A 24,912-nucleotide genomic window follows, 5' to 3' on the forward strand; every position below is an offset into this window, starting at 1 on the left:
AGAAGGCTCTACCCCTGTCCCCATTCTGTTCTGAACAAGGCCCTAGTCCTGCCTGCTGCCTGTAGGACTTCTGGCATCATGCCTCTGCCTGTCGCATGAACTGACCACACCACATAGACCATGTTCCTGCCTACTACCAGGACCAATAATTTGGCACTGCTGACAATCTCTGCCTGCACCGACCATGGACTGTATATGGACAGTATCACTGCCTGATGCCCTTTACTTACTATGGACAGTATTCCTGCCTCTTGCCTGGACAATTGCATTCACTTTTGCTGACCAAGTCCCTGCCTGCTGCCTAGACCAGTGCCAGCCTCCTGTGGACAATTGCGCTACTAAAACCACAGGTAATCTTTTGTTTACCCTTTACTCAGCAGAATGTATTTTGTGGTGCAATTCTTGGTATGTGCATGCTATGTGTCCCTAGAACACCCGACGGTGTTCCTTGCATATTGGGCCTCTGTATGTGGCCATTGTCCTGGTGCTCCCGGGCCTTCAAAAGATAAAATAGGTGGTTGAGAAATGAGATGTGTAATTTATGCTCCTAGAATGCATGGTGGTGTTCCTTGCATATTGGGCCTCTCTATGTGGCTAGGCTGTGAAAGACTCACACTTGTGTTATCGTAATACTCAGGAGGCGTAGCAGAATGTATTTTGGGGTGCCATTTGTGGTATACACACAGATGCTGTCCTGTAGCAGTCAAACTTTTATAGGGCAGACCTGAACTTAAAATATAATGAAAGTAGGTTTTAACAGGACAAGCACAAAAACTGAGAATTGTGCTTAGATTAGTCTTCTGTAATTTTCTGCCCAGCAGCCCCCAAATGGAAGCAGGAGGGGTGGTTATCTGAGTCACAACTTTATTGCTTTGTACAGAAATGCCACTTTAACGGCAACGCGTCTTAAAACTCTGGCCGTCATTGCTGACCTCCATATAAAAAACGCTATTTGCCAAACAGTTATGTTGACACACTGCCGAACGGATCCAAAATAAGTGTGCAGAATAAGAAAAACATAAAAGTTGCAAGTCCTTATCTGCAAGGCTGCACGTTACTGATTCCAAATAATGAAGAAATAGGTTCAACATTAATGTAAGGCAGCTTTCATTTTCAGATGCAGTAGATGTTTTTCTAATAAGAGGTTACTTTAAAACAATTAACACACCTGCAGAACAGGAATGCAAAATGATGACCCCCATCAGTGTGCTGCTACCACTCAATTATCCAATCACAGGCTGAAGTGGGGCCTAGACCAGGCCCCATAACATACAGTATCTCACAAATGTGAGTACACCCCTCACATTTTTGTAAATATTTTATTAGATCTTTTCTTCATGTGACAACACTGAAGAAATGACACTTTGCTACAATGTAAAAGTAGTGAGTGTACTTCGAGTATAGCAGTGTAAATGTGAGTACACCCCTAAGTGAAAATGTCCAAATTGGGCCCAAAGTGTCAATATTTTGTGTGGCCATCATTATTTTCCAGCACTGCCTTAACCCTCTTGGGCATGGAGTTCACTGGAGCTTCACAGGTTGCCACTGGAGTCCTCTTCCACTCCTCCATGACGACATCACTGAGCTGGTGTCTGTTAGAGACATTGTGCTCCTCCACCATACTCAATAGGGTTTAGGTCTAGAGACATGCTTGGCCAGTCCATCACCTTTACCCTCAGCTTCTTTAGCAAGGTATTGGTCATCTTGGAGGTGTGCTTGGGGTCATTATATTTGAATACTGCCCTGCGGCCCAGTCTCCAAAGGGAGGGGTTGATGCTTTGCTTTAGTAGGTCACAGTACATGTTGGCATTCATGGTTCCCTCAATGAACTGCAGCTCCTTCAGTGCTGGCAGCACTCATGCAGACCCAGACCATGACAATGCCACCACCATGCTGGACTGTAGGCAAGACACACTTGTCTTTGTACTCCTCACCTGGTTGCCACCATGCACGCTTGACACCATCTGAACCAAATTGTTTGCGGGCTTTCTTGTGCATCATCTTTAGAAGAGGCTTCCTTCTGGGATGACAGTCATGCAGATCAATTTGATGCAGTGTGCGACGTATGGTCTGAGCACTGACAGGCTGACCCCTTACCCCTTCAACCTCAGCAGCAATGCTAGCAGTACTCATACGTCTATTTCCCAAAGGCTGAGCACATGCACTCAACTTCTTTGGTGGACCATGGCGAGGCCTGTTCTGAGTAGAACCTGTCCTACTGAACCAAAGTATGGTATTGGCCACATGCTGCAGTTCCGTTGCAGGGTCTTGGCAATCTTATAGCCTAGGCCAGGGATATGCAATTAGCAGACCTCCAGCTGTTGCAAAATTACAGGTCCCATCATGCCTCTGCCTCTGGGTGTCACGATTGTGGCTGTCAAAGTCTTGCTATGCCTCATGGGGTAGTTCTGCAACAGCTGTAGGTCCGCTAATTGCATTTCCGTGGCCTAGGCCATCTTTATGTAGAGCAACAATTCTTTTTTTCAAATCCTGAGTTAGAGTGATAACACCAAATTTAACACAACTGCTCCCCATTCACACCTGAGACCTTGTAACACTAACAAGTCACAAGACACCAGGGAGGGAAAATGGCCAAATGGGCCCAATTTGGACATTTTCACTTATGGGTGTACTCCCTTTTGCTGCCAGAGGTTTAGACATTAATGGCTGTGTGTTGAGTTATTTTAAGGGGGCAGCAAATTTACACTCACTACTTTACATTGTAGGAAAGTGTAATTTCTTCAGTGTTGTCACATGAAAAGATATAAATAAAATATTTACAAAAATGTGAGGGGGGTAGTCAATTTTGTTTGCTCCTATAACTGCACCGAGGTCCAGGACCTCTCTAGGCTGTTTGAATCACAAGACTGACCGAGTACAAATACAAATCCTTTGTCAGTTAACCACTTGCCGCCCGCCCTATAGGCAATTGACGGCGGCAAAGTGGTTTCATAATCCTGACCGGACATCATATGACGTGATCAGGATTATGAGCCGCTGCGCGCCCCCGGGGGCGCACATCGCGGCGATCGTTGTTGCGGGGTGTCAATCTGACAACCAGCAACTACGATCTCGGTAAAGAGTCTCCGACGGAGACTCTTTACCACGTGATCAGCCGTGTCCAATCACGGCTGATCACAGTGTAAATGGGAAGAGCCGGTGATCGGCTTTCCCTCACGTCTGTCAGACGCGAGTAGAGGAGAGCCGATCGGCTGCTCCTCTGACAGGGGGGGTCTGTGCTGATCGATTATCAGCACACCCCCCCCCCCCCCCCCCCCGAGGATGCCCACACTGGACCACCAGGGACGCCACCAGACCACCAGGGAAAAGGTAATCCTCCCTAGACCACCAGGGATGCCAGTCAGCACAATGGGTGCCAATCAGTGCCAATAATGGATGCCAATCAGTGCCCACAATGGGCATCACTGATTGGCATGCATTATTGTTTGGCACCGATTGGCATCCATTACTATAGTATAACACCAATGCCGCCTATCAGTGCCCACCTGTGCCTCCCATCAGTGCCGCCCATCCGTGCCAGCTATCAGTGCTAATTTGTGCCACCTATCAGTGTCCGTCCCTGTCGCCCATCCGTGTCGCCCATCCGTGCCGCTTCATTGGTGCCACATTGGTGCCCATCAGTGCCGCCTTATCAGTGCCCATCAGTGTAGCCCCATCAGTGCCCATCAGTGAAGGAGAAAACGTACTTATTTACAAAGTTTTGAAACTGAAACAAAAAAATAAAAACGTTTTTTCAAAATTTTCGGTATTTTTTTATTTGTAGCGCAAAAAATAAAAACCGTAGAGGTGATCAAATACCACCAAAAGAAAGCTCTATTTGTGGGAAAAAAAATGATAAAAATTTCATTTGGGTACAGTGTAGCATGACCGCGCAATTGTCATTCAAAGTGCGACAGCGCTGAAAGCTCAAAATTGGTCTGGGCAGGAAAGTGTTTAAGTGCCCTGTATTGAAGTGGTTAAAATAGTTGGCAAATGTAATTTAACTGTGTTTTTAAATCTTTGCTTGGAACTCCGCTTTAAAGTAGACTAGTTAATTATTTTGTAGTTATAAATGCTAATATTTGATATTTATTTTTTATGTAGAAGGGGCAATTTAGACACGAGACTGGGAAGGTGGCTGGGACAGAATTAGGACGGCCACTGACAATTAATAAGCGAGGTCTGCAAATTTGTTCACTGTACTCCTACTGACAACTGCCCTTGCCCTAAAACCTGTTAAAATATGAGCTGCATATTTCTTTGCCTTAAAAATATTGTATTTTTTTATTATTAAGCAAACACATTTTAAAACAGCAAAATTATGTTGGACGAGGCCAAATACACTGCAAAAAGTCTTGTCAATAATAGTACATTTAAGTTGTTTTTCTAAAAAAACAAAACACAACATTAAAACATCAATTGAAAATACAAAAGAAATTGTATGCATATGTCCGTACATTTAAACAAAATTATTAAAAAACATAATATGCTCACCTATGGATTAAATTATGAGAATGCAAATAAGCTAATCCCTGCAGTGCTCCATGTGTAATTGCGGCAATTTCGTTTTCTTGCAATGGCTTTTTGTGTACTGGAAGAAAAACACTAAATATTAAAAGGCAGCACATGTTCAAAAACCTGTAACCTTTAAGGCTAAATTATTAACATTATTCTTTGGTACGCAAGCATAAGCAGCTATGGATGTCTGCATTCATATGGATCAAATGCTAGTATATTACTGTATCCTTCTATAGAATTTTTAGAAGAAAAAAAAAAAAAAAAAAAAAAACAGCAAAAGTTTTCTGAAATCTCATTTTTTGGGTTTCTAATAAGAAGGGAAGGGGCTGCCTGTTCACTTATGATAACCTCTAAAGCTAAAACGGCTCGATTTTTCTTTCACTCAGTCCGCTGATTGAGCAAGAGAAACATCGAATGACTCCTCCAGAATGGATGGAGAAATTTCCACTGCGAGCTACTATATTCAGCTGCCACGGCACTTGTGGTTTCCTAAATATAATGCCACTAATGAACAGTGGCTGTAGTCAAAGTTCAACCAATTTTCCACTTGGCTCGATTTTTAAATTCGCTTTTTTCGAGCCAGGCGGCGCTGACAGGGCTAGCTAGCCACAGCTTAAATTTTGTGCATTTAAAGCGGGAGTCCGCCGGGACTCCGCGTTTTTTTGTTTTTTTTAAAAGCCAGCAGCTACAAATACTGCAGCTGCTGACTTTTAAAATAGTGACACTTACCTGTCCAGCGCGCCCGCGATGTCGGCACCCGAAGCCGATCTGTAGATCGTTTCTCGGGTGGTGCCGCCGCCATCTTGGGTATGGGAATCAGGAAATGGAGCCTTTCGGCTTCATTTCCTGGTTCCCTACTGCGCATGTGCGAGCCGCGCAATAAGGACGGTCCCCGCTGCCTCTGAGATCTGTGTATTTTCCCAGCAGGCAGCGGGGCACTTGCGGAAAGGGGCGTAATATACGCCCCTTTCCGCAGAGAGCTATCCCGGAAGTGGGTGCAGATACCTGTACTGTACAGGTATCTGCACCCCCCTCCCCCCTGAAAGGTGCCAATTGTGGCGCCGGAGGGGGGGGGAGGGTTCCGATGAGCGGAAGGTCCACTTTAGGGTGGACCTCCGCTTTAAGATAGAATTAGTGGAAATACCAACTGCCTGCCTAGCTCGTCTAAAAATCCATATGGGCTGTAGCAGATTTGCAGCTTAGGGGAAGGGGGAAATGTGTGCGTGGGGCCTGAAAAACAGCAAATTGCACATACTATTCACAACACAGCAGTAAACAAATAAGTAGTGAAGGAAAAAGGAGACATGGACACTATCACGGTACTACTTACAGTGAACCCACAGGCGAGCAGGTGACACGGGATCCCCCAGGGCGTGGAATCTAAGAGCCAGCCGGTGTTCCGCCAGGGACCCTCTCACAAAGGTTTGGACTTAGCTGCGTGCTGACCCCAGGTCCCGACCCCCAGGTTCACCCTGCTCGCTAAGGAAGTACCAGAAGACACTGTTGGACAAGGATGGATGGATGAAGCGAGGGAGAACCTGATAGAGAGCCAAGGTCAGGGCGGGCTGCAGACAACGTAATCAGAACAAGTCGGGTCGGTACACAAGGGATCAGTTCACGTGGGGTCAGGTAAAACAGGTTACACAAGGGAGCTTAGAAACAAATGTTGTTCAAGCAATAGTAGCTGGTTAGAAAGGGATTTAAATAGAGAAGCACATGAGGGGCTGGACAGGAAGTAGCAGGAAGGAAACATATTAGGCAACAGGTGATGGGCGGCGACACCCATAGCTGCAGAATGCACAGAGCTGAACACCAGCTAGTGAAACAACAGATGCCAGCCGACCTACTGCAGTAAAGGTGAGACACAGATCAGCTCCGCAGCTGATCTGTGACAGACACCACTAACTTGCTGCAAAATTGCAAATCTGAAAAGATAAATCTCTTCCCAACCGGCCACCCCAGTGTCATTTTAAACAGTAGTGAATGCCGGGGGAATCCCGCCAGCTACTGATCGTTACTCCAAACAGAGAAGCGTCTTTCAGCTCGGTCTTTGTGCCGAGTGGACAGTAAGCACACCCTCAGCACAAACATTGGCAGCCCAGCGACGCATATTTGTGGTGATTAAAGTCCACCCTTTTGCTGCCACACATGTGTTGTGCAATCGTACATGGGTTAATAAACAATTTCATGTTTAGAAGACAAAATAAAAAAAATAAAAAATAAAAACACAACATTAAACTTTTTTTTTCCAGTCCTGAGCATAAACAATGAACTTTAAAAACACTATAGGTTTAATTTAGGTAAAATTAAAAAATTACCTTCTAGTAAGTCTGATGCAGATCCTAAACAATATTCCATGACCAGCTACGAAGAGAAGAATAAACATATATTATCTTTTTGGAAAATATAAAAACACCAAATCAACAAACTGCCGCTGAACAGAAAACGGACATAATAAACTTTTAAAAAGTTGTAGAATAATTCTAAATCACAGAACAATTGAAGCATGTAAAAAAATAAAAATGACCAGAAAAACAAAAGCAGCCACCACATACAAGGACAGGTAAGCAGCAATATATTACATTGATTTAGTTCTTGGGTTAAGGTGTAATTCACAAAAACATAACAGCGAGCTGTGTTAGGCCCATAGTTCTCATGTAACTATGTGATGCACATCAAAGGCTTTTCCAACCTTCTATCAAATCAAATGAGCTGCAAGGGTACAAATAGTGATAGAAATGTATGGCAATTATTTTTTTTCCAGGGTTTTTCTTTATCTTTATTATTACGGTCAATAGTTTTACTGGTCTTATGGGTCTAGCTCTAAAGCAGTGCAATTACATTTATTGCAAAGTAATTCTACAAACACAAACACATCCTGTTCCTGCCCTCTACTGGTAGATATTGTAGTAATAAATTGTGACGTGAATAAAATAAATGCTTAAAATGTGAACAGAAAAAGTTTACAGGTTATGCAGCTTGGCTCAAATCAGTAGAAATTGTTCTTTGCACCTTTCTTTGACTGTAGAAAAACGTTTGAATGGAGTATGAGGTACACAGGCTTCTTTAAAGCTTTACAAGTTAGAATGCAGCTACCTTCAGGGGATTGGACACTGGCAAAAAAAAAAAAGCTGCAGCGGCATGCCCTATATATGTCACTCCATTTCCAGCTAGCCTGTTTGGTAGCCAGCAATAGGGAGATCATAAAAAAGGGGGACTGCTTGTGTCCTGTACTGTAACTTCAGGAAACACATTTCACTGATAAGTCAGAGCCTCTACTTTCCTAATTGTAGAACACAGAACAGAGCAGAGACAAATCCAAGGCAAGCACATTGGTACCAGGGGCCGTGAACAGGCTAAAGAAAATGTGACAAACTGGTAATGGTGATCACCCACTACAAAATAGATAGCTGCATAAAAATGGAAATGTGCAGCTAGGCATTCCAGATATCAATAGAGGTCAGACATTTTCCCAGAAGGGAGACAACGACCAACCTGGTATTTTCCCTGCAAAACTTTAAACCTGTAGGAACAAGTTTAGAGTTCTCAGATCCAGAATGAACCAATTGCCTCCATTAAAGTTTGGGAACGATAAAGAGATTAAAGTAGAAATCTGTACTGTTGGTACACGGGCGATGACGACTTCGCCCCAGAAATGTTGAATAGCAGGCAGCAGGTCCGTGCTGGTTGGGGAGCATTCGGCAGCAAGAATGCAGAGAGAAAAGTCAGTTTTTCGCTCCTAGTGTCAGAAATTTTCTGGGACCAGAAAGCTGAAGATGTCCCCCGACTCTGACAATAGGGTGCAACATATCACTGCGAGGAGGGCCTTGGCTGGTTTGAAAGTCCATGTCTGGTTTGAAAGTGAGCTCCTATTTAGATTTAACATTGGAAGAGAGAGGGAGGAGATAAACCCTCCTTAACCTCAGGGGTAGAAGATCTACTGGTAGAGGCACAAGCCTTTATTTTTTGGGAGAGGAGTACTCTTACCCCCATGATCCCCTTAAGATACTTATCCAAAGAGGGATTGAATAGCCTTCAAAAAGGGAACTACTTTTCTTTCAGGGGAGCTCTGCTGACCAGTATTTAAAGAGGAAGTAAACCCTAATGGGTTTACTTCCTCTCTTTTTTTTCCCTGCAAAGGTAAAGCATAATGTACTACTATGCATCGCATAGTAGTACATTATGTGTCACTTACCTGACACAGGAGCCAGCGAAGTCGCCGCTGTCCCCTGTAGTCCGCCGCATCCATCTTGCTGGTGGCGTCTCGCAGCTCCGACGAATCACAGCGGCGCAGCCACGATGACGTCACTCCCGCGCATGCGCACGGGAGTCGCGTCTCGCAGCTCTGCCGCTGCCATACGGCGAAGCCGCGATGACGTCACTTCCGCGCATGCGCACGGGAGTCGACAAATTAGGCAAATCCATTCTTGGATTTGCCGCATTTAGTGCGCCTGCGCGCCGCTGTCTACGGCGCATGCGCCGTAGACAGCGGTGCCCATTTTCGGGCAAATATCTCCTAAACCATATAGGTTTAGGAGATATTGCTTGGACCTACAGGTAAGCCTTAATCTAGGCTTACCTATAGGTCCAAGTTGTTTGGAAGGGTTTACTTCCTCTTTAAGCCAGAGAATCCTAAGCATGTGTTCAGATAAGAGGCTCATCATGGAAATTTAACCACTTGCTGACTGCAATACATAAACATGTGTTACGGATTGTAAGTGGTTTACTGGGATTATGGCTGAAGATATCAGCCATGACCCTGGTATCATTTTTTGCAGCCAGTGGCTGGCTCTCATGAAATCATCCTGAACTGCATGTGAGCCATTGAAGGAAGGATACTGGGATGCTACTTGTAGCTGCAGGCATCTTCCCAGTAGAACCACTGCAACTCAAGGACCTACAGGGATGTCCTTGGGAGGAAAGTGGTTAAACTGATAGTTAGGGAAGAATTACTTTTTCCAATGAAAGGTGTCAGAAACTGTGAAAAGCTGAATTTGATCATGCTAACAAGAACTGGATGTGTGTGAAATTTGTCTGTGACAGCACATAGTAGCATGCAGGGAATAAACACCCCAAAGCAATGACTGTTCTACAACAGAACATTTTTATCTACTAGGCTGGCTACATGACAATCACTTGTGTACAGTTAAAATGGGTAACACACATCAAAACAACCCCAAAATTATAGTAAGGCCCCTTTCACACGGCAAGCCTGCTAGGATCCGCCTATCTATTTTTCAGGCGGATACAAGTGGACCATCCATTGACTCCTATGGGGAGAGGGATGTCAGCGGAGATGCGTCCACTGATACCAGTCTGTCATCCGATCCGCTAAAATAAGACGTATGGCGATACGTTCTTATCCAATCAGACGGATGGAGATCTGATGAAAACGGATATGCTGCCCACTCTTGTCTGATCCCTCCATAGGAATCAGCGGCACTTTGACAGGCCCCTCCCTGCTCAGTGAGCAGAGACAGATCTGTCATCCGCCGGCTCAGCAGAGATCAAAGTAAAGATGACTCGCTGAGCTGGCAGACACCGCTGAGCGGATCCGCCTTGTGTGAATGAGGCCCAAGTCAACTGCATACAGGGATAACACAAGGTCACAGTTTTAGTTGAAGGAAATTATTCTTACCCATGCTGTATGCTCCCTCAAATAGCAGCCTTTATATTCTATACTGTTCGGATGTTGTATCCTTTGAAGAAATTTCACTTCTTTGATGATATCCTGCCATTTCTGTAGAAGGAAATATATAAAAAAAAAAAATCTTTGATATGACCAATATAAAAGAAGCTATAAAAAGTAAATAAATAAACCATCTTAAACAACAATTGCAAGAGGAAAACGTCTAAAAGGGCTAGTGTCTCTTTCTTCAAGATTTAAAACAGGTAATCTTTGTAAAGGTATTATAGTGGTTGTAAACCCTTACAACTAACTTTGACCTACAGGTAAGCCTAGATTAAGGCTTACCTGTAGGTCCAAGAAATATCTCCTTAACCTATACGGTTTAGGAGACATTTGCCCGTAGACAGCGGCGCTCAGGCGCACTGGGGCAGGCCGCAGATCGCGGCGATATGCCGCGAGCGTCGGCTCCCGTGTGTATGCACGGGAGCGACGTCATCGCCGGAGCCGCGAGACCCGGAAGTCGCTCCGGGATCCATGGCAGCGGCGAAGAGGAAGATGGAGGACCACTTCGGGGGCTTTGTTCTCAGGTAAGTTATTCATAATGAGCTAGTAGGCTATGCATAGTAGCTCATTATGTCTGTCTTGCAGGATTTTTTTTTCAGGATTTTTTAAAAAGGGTTTACAACCACTTTAAAAGACAACATTTTAAATACCTGAGAAATGTTTTACTTTAAAATAAAGCAGCCTGGAGATTTTGCAAATGAAACCAATATAAAGTCATTAGAAAAAGAAATAAAAATTTAGGGACATTAAAGAACTACTTCACTCAATGACCCTGTGTAAAATCTACATGAAAAACAGAATGCAGCGATTTTCAAATCTCAAAACCATATTTTATTCACAATAGAAAACATAACAAATTATTAAACTGAAGAAATATACAAAGTTAAGAAAAAAATAAGGTAACTTTAAAATTTATGGCAGCAGCAGGTTTCAAGAAAGTTGGGACAGGACAATGTTTACCACGATGCTGCATCCCCTCTTTTTTTTTTTTTTTTTTAAAAACAAACATAAAACATAAAAAGGTCTGGGAATGGAGATTATTTGCTGGAGTTTTGGTAAAGGAATGTTGTCCCATTCTTGCCCGATATAGGATTGTAATTTATCAACAGTCTTGGGTCATCTTGGTCTTATTCTTTAAGTATGGGCCAATATTTTTAGTTGGTGAAAGGTCTGGACTTCAGGCAGGCCAGTTGAGCACCAGGACTCTTCTACTACAAAGCCACATTGTTTTCAAATATTCCCAAAATCTCAGCGAACTAGGACTAGAAAAATCCCTTAAACAGTAAAAACTAACCCCAGTTGCTGGATTACCTCTGCTTCCTAGCAGGATGATATATGGTAAACCTCTGCCTATCTTTATTTCTGAGACACTGACTCTCCAATCTGAAAAAAATTCTCAAACTATTTCAGAATAAAAAGTTCCTCAACCTAAAATTGCAATATATCACACAGTACATATCATCAAAAGATTTTTAGAATCTGGAGAAATCTCTGTGCACAAGGGACAAGGCTGAAACACAATGCTGAATGCCCATGATATTCTGACCTTCAGGCGCCACTGCGTTAAAACATCACATTACAGCATGGGTTCAGGAATACTGTCAAAAATCACTGTCTGAATACAGTTTGATGTGCCATTAAAAAATGCAAGTTAAAGAAGAAACCATAGAGCATGATCCAGAAAGCTGCAATTTTCTCTGGGTCAAAGCTCATTTAAAAATGGTCTGTTGCAAAGTGGAAAACTATTCTGTGGTCAGACAAATCAATATTTTACGTTGTTTGGTAACCATATGCGCCACGTCCTCTGGACTAAAAGGAGAGGGACCTTCAGGCTTGTTTTTAGCGCTCAATTCACATCTGGAAAGGCACCATCATCGCTGAAAGATATATCCATGTTTTAGAGCAGCATATGCTCCCATCTGGAGGATGTCTCCTTCAGGATAGGCCTTGAATATTTCAGCAGGGCAAATCTAAACCGCATACTAGATGCATTACAACAGTGACATAATCTAGAGTACAGTATATCAAAAGATTCAGAGAAACTGGAGAAAAATGTGTGAAGGGGAGAATGCCTAAGTGCAATACTGGATGCCTGTGATTTTCAGGCCTCAGACTGCACTGTATTAAAAACATGCATGCTTCGGTGGTAATCACCACTGCAATGGCACAGGAATACCTCCAAAAATATCTGTGAACAGAGTTTGACGTGCCATCCCAAAATGCAAGTTTAAAGCCCAACTGTAGGGCTGCATGGGTCAACTGCTCGTTTTTTTCTAGGAGTGAGCATGAAGTTTATACTCGCCTGATCATTCTATCCTCCAGAACCCTATGCTCCCCCACGGTCCAGCGGTGGACTTCTCGTGTTTATGGAGCATGCTCTGGGTGTGCTGGCATAAGGAAATAAGTACATTTTCAAGACCACAGGAGCATGGGGGTGCTGGACTGGTCTTGTGCAGGGAGAATCGGAGGATCAGATACATATATGTCTCCTGTCTTCTCCTCTAGAAAAAAAAAAAAAAAAAACAAGCAGTTAACCCATGCACTGCAGGCACAGGCCCACTGAAAAAGGGGCAGGCCCACTGAAAAAAAGGGGGGAGGGGGATGTTGCCCGGAGTTCAGCTTTAAAGCTCGGTCATGCAAAGAAGTCATATCTTAATATGATCCAGAAGCACCATCGTCCTCTCTGGGCGAAAGCTCATTCAAAATGGACTGTTGCAAAGTGGAAAAATGTTCTGTGGTCACACAAATATAAATATGAAATTTTTAGCAACCATGGGTGCCACCTCCTCTGGAGCAAAGAAGAGGGGGACCTTCTGGCTGGTTATCAGTGCGCAGTACAAAAGCCTGCCTTTTTGCTGGTATGGGGGTGCATTAGCGTGTATGGAATAGGCAGCTTGAACATCTGGAAAGGCAACATCAATGCTGAAATATATAACCAGGTTTTAGAGCAGCATATGCTCCCATCTAGATGGCTTCCTCAGGGAAGGCCTTGAATAGCAGCAGGACAACGCTAAATCGCACACGGCATCTATGACAACAGCATAGCTTCATAAAAGAAGAATCCAGGTACTTAACTGGTCTGCCTGCAGTCCGGACCCTTCACCAAGTGAACATTTTTGGTGCATCTTGAAAAGAAAAATACGACCAAAAAAAAAAAAAAAAAAAAAGGAAAAAAGACCCAGGACTGTTAAAATCCTATCTCAAGCAACAATGGAACAGCATTCCTCTTCCAAAGCTCCAGCAACTGTTCTCAGTTCCCAGACATTTACAGAGTGTTAAAAAGAAGGGGATGCTACACCTTGGTAAACATACCCTAACTTTAATAGTTAGCTACTCATCCATTTTTTCCTTTTACAATGAGCCATTTGTTTTTAGAACATTTGAATCATTATACATCTCTATAGTCTCATACCCTGGCATTTATTGCAGATATATAGGTTTATTAGACATAGTATATGGGATGCAATTTATTATTGCACTTCCATCGGCCCTGGGTGGGCCATTTGTCGTTGGGGGGGATGGGGGGTGATGGGGTATTTCTCTGACCACGTGCTGTGATGCACAGCAGTCTCTTCCCTTCCCCCACCATCCCCTTGCATAGGGGTGGGGGGCGGGGTCCTGACTCCTGTGCATCGGCGTCATGATTGTTTGCTCTGCTCGGTGTGTTCACACACCTGAGCATGGAGCCATTTTTCCTCTTCTTTTTCCACCAATTGGAGCTTCATGACGTTGGTGGGGATCCGCCCTTTGCTGGGGATATAAGCTGTCTGGGCTAGCCAGCTGAGCATTTCACATGGACCATTTACACAAGCAGGACTCCAGGCATGTCTACAGCCGTAGAACTACACACAAGGTAACTTAGATTTACTTACATCTTTTAGTTTACCGCCATATGGTGGGTTTGCCTTGTATTCACCCACAGCGGGTATACATTGCACACTCTCCGGTTGTAGTCTACTAAATTATTACATTTTACATCATTGCATTAAAGAGGAAGTAAACCCTGATGAGTTTACTTCCTCTTTCATTCCCTGCAAAGGCAAAGCATAATGGACTACTATGCATCGCATAGTAGCCCATTATGTGTCACTTAACTGATATAGCAGTATTCACATTTCCTCAGACCATGTGGATAGAAAGACAGGCCCATAGTGCTCTCCATAGAAAAACGTTTCTATGGCCAGCTGTTTGCCCACGTGATCGGCTGTGATCCTTTCACAGCCGATCACTAAAATGTAAACAAACCGCACTAACGAGATGTTACCGGCTTCTCCTCCTCACACACCGATCGGGTGTGAGGAGGAGATTGTGGTAACAACTCGTTACCGCTCAGTGTACACCAATCATACTGATTGCCCCCCCCAATAAAGAGGACCCGTCACCACCCCTCATAGTACCTGTCAATCACAGTCCATCAGAGTAGCCGCCGCGGCCCATCAGAGTACCCGAGTAGCCGCCGCGGCCCATCAGAGTACCCGAGTAGCCGCCGCGGCCCATCAGAGTACCCGAGTAGCCGCCGCGGCCCATCAGAGTACCCGAGTAGCCGCCGCGGCCCACCAGAGTACCCGAGTAGCCGCCGCGGCCCACCCGAGTAGCCGCCGCGGCCCACCAGAGTAGCCGCCGCGGCCCACCAGAGTAGCCGCCGCGGCCCACCAGAGTAGCCGCCGCGGCCCACCAGAGTAGCCGCCGCGGCCCACCAGAGTAGCCGCCGCGGCCCACCAGAGTAGCCGCCGCGGCCCACCAGAGTAGCCGCCGCGGCCCACCAGAGTAGCCGCCGCGGCCCACCAGAGTAGCCGCCGCGGCCCACCAGAGTAGCCGCCGCGGCCCATCAGAGTACCCGCCGCGGCCCATCAGAGTACCCGCCGCGGCCCATCAGCGTACCCGCCGCGGCCCATCAGCGTACCCGCCGCGGCCCATCAGAGTACCCGAGTACCCGTCACGGTCCATCAGCGTACCCGTCACGGTCCATCAGAGTACCCGAGTACCTATTTGCAGCCCATGTCTCATAGAATATACGTTGGGGTGTTTGCTTTCCAAACTGGGGCCATTTTGTGGGTAATATCACTGTCCTGGTGGTCCAGGACCTTCAAAAGTGTGATGTGTAGGAATGAAATGAGATGTGTCATTTATGCTCCTAGAACGCCTGAACGTACTACTTCAATGTTCGGCCTCTCTATGTGACCAGGATGTGGTATCGCCATACTCGGGAGGAGTAGCAGAATGTGTTTTGCTATATACATGCTATGTGTTAGAAATATCTTATAAATTGACAAATTTGTGTAAAAAAAAAAAAAAAAAAAAAAAAAGGAAGCGTTTGTTTTTTTCCACATATTCCAAAAACTTCTGGAAAAAAATTAACTGTTCAAAAGACTCATTATGCCTCACAGATTATATGTTGGGGTGTTTGCTTTCCAAAAATGGGGTCATTTTATGGGAAATGCCATTGTCCTGGTACTCCAGGGCCTTCAAAAGTGTAATAAGCGGTTGAGAAATGAGATGCGTCATTTTTGCTCGTAGAACGTCTGAAGGTACTACATCAATGTTGGCGTTCTGTATGTGGCCAGGCAGTGTAAAAGTGTCACACATGTGGTATCGCCATACTCTGGTAGAGTAGCAGAATGTATTTTGGGGTGTAATTTGTTGTATGCATATGCTGTGTGTGAGAAATAACCTGCTAATTTGACAATTTTGTAAAAAAATAATTAAAAAAAAAACTTAATTTTGCAAAGAATTGTGGGGAAAAATGACAACTTAAAAAAACTCACCATGCGACTTACTTAATACCTTGGAATGTCTACTTTGTAAAAATGGGTCATTTGGGGGGTATTTGTACTTTCCTGACTTGTTAGTGTCTCAAGAAATGAGATACACCTGATGTACTGAAGGCCTGATCAGATGTGATCAATTTTCAGCGATTGGCACCATAGATTGTAAACTCTATAACTTTCACAAAGACCAAATAATATACACTAATGTGGGTTATTTTCACCAAAGATATGTAGCAGTATACATTTTGGCCAAAATCTATGAAGAAAAATTACTAATTAGCAAAAATGTATGACCGAAACAAAGAAAAAAGGAATTTTTTTTTCACAAAATTTACGTTTTATTTTATTTATAGCACAAAAAATAAAAAAACCCACTAGTGATTAAATACCACTAAAAGAAAGCTCTATTTGTGTGGAAAAAAGGATACGAGTTTCATATGGGTACAGTGTTGCATGACTGAGTAATTGTCATTAAAACTGTGAGAGCGCTGAAAGCTGAAAATTGGTCTGGTCAGGAAGGGGTTGTAAGTGCACTGTATTGAGATGGTTAATCACAACTGAGTTTTTAATTTTTTGCTAAACAAATGAAAAAAGACAAATATTTGGGGAAATTGTTTTTCCATAGATTGTTATAAACAAGGTAATTTCTCTTCTTCACTGAGGTGCGCTGGGGAAGCTGCACTGATGGGCCCTAATTGGCAGCACTGGTGGAACTGCACTGATAATCAGCGCCCTAATTATCAATGCCAATGTCCCTTTAACATAAGCCAGCTATCGGCTTTCTTCTCTCCTCATGCTGTCAGTGTGAGGAAAGAAGAGCCAATAACCATCTTGTGTTAACATCCTGTGATCAGCTGTCATTGTCTGACAGCTGATCACGCGTTAAAGTGCCGCTGCGATTGGCCCTTTACCTTGATCAACTAAATCTGAAGGACTCGGCGATCAAAGCGACATGCGATCACGGGAGGACACCCTCCCAGCAAACCAAGCCTGTGCTGTAGCCTCTTTCGGCTATAGCACGGGCAGGAAGCATTTTTTTTTTTGTTTTTTTTTTTAACATATTGAGAAATACATGGCTAAGATGCTGTTTATTTCTGGTGATACCATACATGAGTTTACACAAACTCGGGCAAATCAAAGTATATGAAAAAAAAAAATGAGAATTGCTGTGCCGTAAACCCACACCTAGCTCAATCATCAATACCACAGCATCCATAAAATTAAAGATTTCTATACAGTACAGGTCTTCAATAAAGCATTTAACCATTTTACTGCCAAGGCATACAGCGGTACAGAATAGTTTCCAACTGGCCAGGTCAGTATGGCTTACGCTACTTGCATTCCCCCCTTTTGCTATAAGCGTATGGTCACTTCAGTGACCATGAACAGAGCAGAATTGTTCAACAGACTCTGTTAAAACAAAAGAATAGCTGTGATCAGGCGCTGATAAGCTGCTGATCGCAGCTTTTCATCTAAAACTGCTTGGATATGTCAATGGCTGTACGCAAACACCTTTGAATCCTGACCTGGACACAGAAATACACTCTTCCTTGAGGCTGTGTGGCCCTTTGTGGCCATGCAAATGAGGTCTACAATAAAAGGATAAATGAACACACAAACTGGAATACACTGAGGTAAGTGTATAAGCATGGTTGCTGCAGTGCTTCTGGTGTTGAATGAAAAGAGCACTTAAACTCCCCACCCCCATCCCTTTACGTGTGCATGGTTCCTCTTCTTCCTTACCGGTGTTGTGCCATATAGTGTCCGGCCATCATATAGTGTCCGAGCCGTACTGCGCATGCGAAGTATGGAGCAGACGAAGCTTCGGAAATCTCCGAAGATAAACGGCGCCTGCGCCGTGAGTGGAGGTGGTAGCCCCACCATCCAAGCGTACATAGGGTTGTGAATATTAGAGGGCCCCTCGCGGGCGAGCTTCGCTCGCCACGCTTTGGCCCTTTTATATTCCTACTCTATGTCCACTTGGATAGTGGGGAAAGAACCTGGACTCACGGCGCAGGCGCCTTTTGTCGTCGGCAATTTTCGGAATCTGTGTTGCTGTGTACTGCGCACGCGCAGCGGACACTATCGGATGGAGGACCTTATATGATAAGACACCGGCTAACCATCAGCAATCCTAGGGGAATACAAATCTAAATGACACACTTCTGCAGGCAACTTCACATAAGAAAAAGTAAACTGCTAGAATGTTTCTTGGACTCTAATTAATCTATTAAAAGGCCAAAAGCAAAGAGCGAGTGCAGTTGGGAAAGGTGGCAGTTAAATTAAACTTTCACTTTGCCCTGGATGGTCAACCTTTACTGAAGATTAACTTTACTACACCAATTAAAATAATCACCAATTATTTATTTTTCTTCAGCACCAATAACAAAAAAACACTTTCAAATGTTTTGGTAGGCAAGCAGTAGAGACTGCATACTGAACAGTTGCATGAATAGAATCTACAGTACGTCAGCTAAAACTCCATTTACAGCCCCTGATGTCAAATTAATTATGTGGTAGAAAGTCATGCAAATCGAAATGTCAACAGCATAACAATTATCACCCCAATTTGTTTGCTGGTTAATACCATCACAGCTATTGCTGGTTACAAACGTGTAGAGTGACAACTGTTATGTATTGGAGAACTAAAGAAAACCGAAAGTACTAAGGCTTTGTTCACACAAGTGCGATTTCAGGTGCAACTTCAGTCTCAACTGCATGACAACAGAATTCACATTGTTTTCAATTTTGCCAAGTTTTCCTGTACTACTTTGGTGAGATTCCAGCACAATTTGGGCCCCACAGAAATACAACCCACTTCAAAGTAATATCCAACTTGCACTACATAATCGCACTGAAAGTCAAATCAAAATCAGATCACAGTAGTGTGAACCTAGCCTAATCAGGTAGTAGCTAACAACTACGCATTTAAGGATGTGTTAAACCAGGGATCTCAAAACGACGGCCTTCCAGCTGTTGCAGAACTACACGTTCCTTGAAGCATTGTAAAACACAAACATGACTAGGCATGATGGGAATTGTAGTTCCTGAACAACTGGAGGGCCATAGTTTAGAGACCCCTGTATTAAATGTATCACTGGAATTTTTAAGAGAATGTATAGCATAGGATGTTGTAGATTGTGTTTCTACACAAAACAAAAGACCAAGTGTAACACATTTCCAAATAAGAACGTTAACCTATGGACTACTTAAAAACTATAGAGCACTGGGTATGGTTTCTCAGCTATATTCCTTGCTCCTCTGTCACAGAAACTTCCCACATATAACTCAGAAAAGATCTGCAGATTCGGGGCTAGAGATGGATGTACAGGTTTTGTCTCAAATTTGGGAAATTACTGACTCTTGTTCACAATAGAGATGAAGTATAACAACGTTTTGACAGGCTGGTATATGGTACCCTTCAGGATTGCCCATTGGGTGTCCAGGTACCAACCACAACGTTTTCGTGGGTGTGAACAGAGACTGTCTTTCACATATGGTGGACCTGTTGTGTTGCACTGCATTTCTGTGAAGAAGTGTTTCAGATGATTTCAGAACTACTAGACTCCTCTTAGCCCAACATGGTCTCCTAAATCTCAAGCCTCCAGGTCGTCGGAAAAGGAGCACCAATCTACTCCTTTACATCCCAACAGCAGTATAACAAACAATTGATAAAGCCTGGAAATACCTAACCTCTCCATGGCCAAAACTAAATCAAATCAAGTGTAATCATTCCGCCACATTCGATGGATCGACTTCAGTACAATCAGCCTGCCCATACATGGATCGTTGTTTAGCCGGTCTCGGCTGAACCCGCCAAAATTCAATCCATCTATAGCCTACTTTGGAGCCATCGTGTATCCTCTGCACACTTTCCGTATTAGCTCAAAGAGACTTCTCGTCATCATCTTGTTCTACGGGCTAATGAGCCTTTATGTTGTAGAGATCTTAGAGTGGGAGTGCTTTGAGTAGAAAAAAAAAAAAAAAAAGGAAGGACAACGGGCAAGGCTGACACCGCTCAGTTCACAAAAAAATAAAAAATAAAACAGTTTTGTCTTACTGCAGCAGGGTTGAGTGGAGTCTATTTCTGGCAGATCAACAGGTATATTTTTGTACAATTCGAACAAGTTGACAGTGTGCAAAATATACATAAAAAGAGAATGTAATGATTTGCAAATCCATACTGCATTCACAATAGACAATATATTAAAGTTTAAACTGAGAAAATGTACCATTTTAATGAAAAAACAAGGTCATTTTAAAACTTGATGGTGGCAACACGTTCCTCAAAAAAGTTGGCTCGGGGCAACAAAATGCTGACGGAGTAAGACAGGGCTTGACAAAACCCGGTCGCCAGGTCGCATTGGCGACTAGAAATAGCGACCTCGCGCCTGGGGCAGCACAGCTGGGGGTATCCTGTGTCTGTGGACCCCCCCAGCGTGATCGCGTCGGGCCGTTCCGCCGGCGGCCGAAAATTTAGGCCGCGGCTTTGAGGCCTTCTGCGGTCCTATGATTCCTTATGGAATCTGGCGCCCTCTTGTGGTCGCCGTTGGTATGACAAACCAGCAATGTTAATGAAGATTCCTCTGCCTGTATTATATTACCTGCCTCTTCTTCCCTTTATTTAGAACCCCCTAAACATTATATATATTTTTTATTCTAACACCCTAGAGAATAAAATGGTGGTTGTTGCAATACTGTCTGTCACACCGTATTTGTGCAGCGGACTTACAAGCGCACTTTTGTTGGGAAAAATTATTTAGTTAATAAAAAAATAAGACAACAGTAAAGTTAGCCCAATTATTTTTTATATTGTGAAAGATAATGTTACGCCGAGTAAATTGATACCCAACATGTCACGCTTCAAAATTGCACCCGCTCATGGAATGGCGACAAACTTTTACCCTTTAAAATCTCCATAGGCGACGTTTAAAAAAATTCTACAGGTTGCACGTTTTGAGTTACAGAGGAGGTCTGGGGTAGAATTATTGCTCTCGCTCTACCGATCACGGCGCTACCTCCTATGTGTGGTTCGAACACCGATTTTTATATGCGGGCAGGACAGGGCGCGTTTAAAAATTATTATTTTTTCTGCTTTATTTTAACTTTTTTTTTTTCCACTGTTCTTTTAAAAAAAATGTTGTCACTTTTATTCTTATTACAAGGAATATAAAAATCCCTTGTAATAGAAAAAGCATGACAGGTCCTCTTAAATATGAGATCTGGGGGGGGGTCAGAGAGACCTCACATCTCATATTTACACTAAAATGCAATTGAAAAAAAAATTGTCATTTGAAAAAAATAAAATGTCCCTCTAAGAGCTATGGGCAATGACTTGGAGACGGGGGGGCGGCGACGGCGCTGCTATCTTCCCCTCACTCGTCTCCATGTCAGGCCAGGGACAGGTCCGGATCGTCGTCACGGACCTGGCTCCTAACTTTTTAAGCTGGCTCCTAGATTCCAAGCAAATTTGTCAACCCCTGGAGTAAGAGGTACTAACAAGGAGAAGCTGGAAAAACACTTTGCAGCTAATTGGGTAATTGGTAACAAATCAGTAATATGACTGGGGATGAAAAGAGAGTCAGAGGGGGATTTTTACTTAAATTGGAGCACATTTAGAATCTAGTGCAGCCATACATGGTAGCCAATCAGCTTCTAACTTCAGCTTGTTCAATTAAGCTTTGACAATAAAACCCAAAAGCCGATTGGTTTCTGTTGTCTCTGGGCCAAAGCTCATTTTAAAATGGTCTATTGTAAAGTGGAAAACTGGTTTAAGGTCAGACAAATCGAAATTAGAAAAAAAAAAAAAAAAAAAAAAAAAAAAAGAGAAGAGAAACCTTCTAGCTTGTTATCAGCGCTTCATTCAAAAGCCTGTATCTCTGGGAACAGGCAGCTTGCACATCTGGAAAGACTTCATCAGTGCTGAAAGATGTATCAAGATTTTAGATCAACATATGCTCAGTCAAGAATAAGAGAACATTCTTCTCCCAAAACTCCAGCAACTGGCCTCCTCAGTTCCCAAATGTTTACAGAGTGTTTTTAAAAGAAGGGATGCTACACCATGGTAAACGTGGTCCTGTCACAACTTTGAGACACGTCGTTGTCATCAATTTCAAAATTAACGCATTTTTTTTTTCCTAAAATGATACATCCTCTCCATTTAAACATTTGACATTTTCTTTATTCCAATATGGTTTTATGATATTTGCAAATCATTGCTTTTTTTTCTTATGTAGCGCTTACAGTGTCCCAACTTTTTTGGAATTGGGGTTGTACTCGCAGGAAGTTTAAAGTGGTAAAAACAGAGAAAATGTAAAATGTATTGTATTTGATGCATTTCTTTTTTGTTTTGCCATGGCATACATCTGGCTAGTTAGAACAGTCAGAAAAAAAAAAAAAAAAAAAACAGGGACACTACAAAAGGAAGCATACCTCATTTGACTGCTTGCCACTGTAGGACATTTTCTTGATGGCCACCACTTCATTGGTACGCACATCATGTGCCTAAGAAGAGGGGAACAAAAACAACAAGAATGAAGCAACAAAAGCAAAAAAAAATTTTCAATATATTTTTATTCAAAAGGACTTCCCCCAGCTTGTACCTTTTGGCTGACTCCTCAGAGGTGTAAATTTTAATATGACTGAATTAATTTGCTTTAAAATAAATAGTTCCAAAGCCCAACACCCAATAGTTGCAATTAGATTATCTGTACAATGCTAAAAATTGTGAATGTGGCTTCCTTGGCTCATACAACCCCCACCCTCCCTCCTCCTATGACCTCACCGCAGCTAACCCACTCAGGACCTATTAACATTACATGTGTTTCAATCCTATTTTTACCATACGGTACTTTAAAATGGGGCTTTTTTCCAAGCAAGCAATGCATTTTGCAGTGTATGGGGTGTGTTGCTCTACAGTTGTCCAATAAAGTCACTTAAAAACCAATCAGTTAACTGCAATTTGAAAACCCTTGGCAATACACATTAAAACAAAAAATGCTGTATACATCTATTGTGAAAAAAAGCCTCACCAGTCTGAATGGGAAAAGAAAACACACCTTTTTAAATAGGAAGTAAGCCCTGATGAGTTTACTTCCTCTTTCATTCCCTGCAAAGGCAAAGCATAATGGACTACTATGCATCGCATAGTAGTTCATTATGTGTCACTTACCTGACACATGAGCCAGCGAAGTCGCCGCTGTCCCCTGTAGTCCGCCGCATCCATCTTGTTGGTGGGGTCTCGCAGCTCCGCCGCTGTCATTCGGCGAAGCCATCACTTCCGCGCATGCGCACGGGAGCCGACACGCGCGGCAGCTTCGTCGCTGAGAATGCCGCACTCAGTGCGCCTGCGCGCATGCGCCGTAGACAGCGGTGCCCGTTTTCGGGCAAATATCTCCTAAACCATATAGGTTTAGGAGATATTGCTTGGACCTACAGGTAAGCCTTAATCTAGGCTTACCTGTAGGTCAAAGTGGTTTGTAAGGGTTTACAACCACTTTAAGGGCGATGAAAGGACAATGTGAGCACAAAGTCCTTACTGGTACCTGTAGCAGCCACACACTCATTTGTATAAACCCCACTGGAAATAGCTTTTTAAAAGTTGTTTTCTGTGCTGGTTGTTACTGATGTAAGCACTGATTCTTTCAGTGTCGTGATAAAGATATAAATGAGTAATGAAAAGTCATACTTTTTTTAAATATATATATATATATATATATATATATATATATATATATATATATATATATATATATATATATATATATATATATATATATATATATATATATAATAATTGCTCATCCATGTTTTTATGCAGTGGTCTAAATCATTTGGTGGAGGGGAGATTATGGTATGGGGTCGTTTCTCAGGGGTTATGCTTGGCCCCTTAGTTCCAGTGACGGGGGTTCTGAAGGCACCAGTATACCAAGACAATTTCATGCTCCCAAATTTGTGGGAACAGTTTGGGGATGGCCCCTTCCTATTCCAACATGACTGCACACCAGTGCACAAAGCCACTTCTATAAATACATGGATGAGCGAGTTTGGCGTGGAGGAACTTGACTGGCCTGCACAAAGTGCTTACCTCAACCCAATAGAACACCTTTGGGAATTAGAGTGGAGACTGCGAGCCAGGCCTTCTCGTCCAACCTCAATGCCTGAACTCACAAATGTGCTTCTGGAAGAATGGTCAAATATTCCCATAGACACACTCTTAAACCTTGTGGACAGCCTTTTCAGAAGATTCGAAGCTGTTATAGCTGCAAAGAGTGGGCCAACTCAATATTGTACCCTACGGACTAAGACTGGGACGCCATTAACGCTCATGGGCATGTAAAGGCAGGTGTCCCAATACTTTTGAAAACCTAGTAAAAAAAACACTAATATATATATATATATATATATATATATATATATATATATATATATATATATATATATATATATATATATATATATATATATATATATATGTGTGTGTGTGTGTGTGTGTGTGTGTGTGTGTGTGTGTGTGTGTGTGTGCGCGCGCGCAACACACACTTTTATCCAATGCAGAATCGCCCCTAAAAAAATAAAAAAAATAAAGCGATACCGGAGTTATGACAGCTAGTTGCTGCCATAACACTGGTAGTCAATGTAAAAGCAATGACGTATTATTACTATGGGCCGGTAGGCAAGTGGTTTTTAGGCGGTACCAATATAGACTGCCACTCGACTCTGCCCATTTGAATTAAAGATTTTGATGTCTGACTAGAATGTTCTCTAATAATTTCCACTACTGTGACCTGAAAGTCGTGTGATTTTTATGCAACTTGAAGCCATGCCTGTGTATTCTTGAGGTCTTTGGATCTCAAGTCGCATCAAAGTGGGACCAAAGTAGTGCAGGGACTACCTTGAAGGCGCACAGATATGAACGGTACTAATTGGAAATCA

The 24,912-nt window shown here is 43.1% G+C and overlaps 1 protein-coding gene across 2 annotated transcripts in view; it reads right to left on the reverse strand.

Annotated features, from left to right (window-relative positions):
• Positions 1-24,912, reverse strand: part of TAOK1 (TAO kinase 1) — a 141,732-nt gene that overhangs the window by 61,527 nt on the left and 55,293 nt on the right. For both annotated transcript variants that reach the window (XM_077480362.1, XM_077480363.1), the window contains exons 4-7: positions 22,411-22,482; positions 10,157-10,258; positions 6,837-6,882; positions 4,495-4,591 (exon numbers count right to left, since the gene is read on the reverse strand). In XM_077480362.1, coding sequence (XP_077336488.1) covers positions 4,495-4,591; positions 6,837-6,882; positions 10,157-10,258; positions 22,411-22,482 — 317 coding nt within the window. The remainder of the gene's footprint in view (positions 1-4,494; positions 4,592-6,836; positions 6,883-10,156; positions 10,259-22,410; positions 22,483-24,912) is intronic.

Source organism: Lithobates pipiens, unplaced genomic scaffold (genome assembly GCF_037356315.1).
Source record: "Lithobates pipiens isolate NorthernLeopardFrog02 unplaced genomic scaffold, aLitPip1_a1.2 Scaffold_16, whole genome shotgun sequence".
Taxonomy (NCBI): domain Eukaryota; kingdom Metazoa; phylum Chordata; class Amphibia; order Anura; family Ranidae; genus Lithobates; species Lithobates pipiens.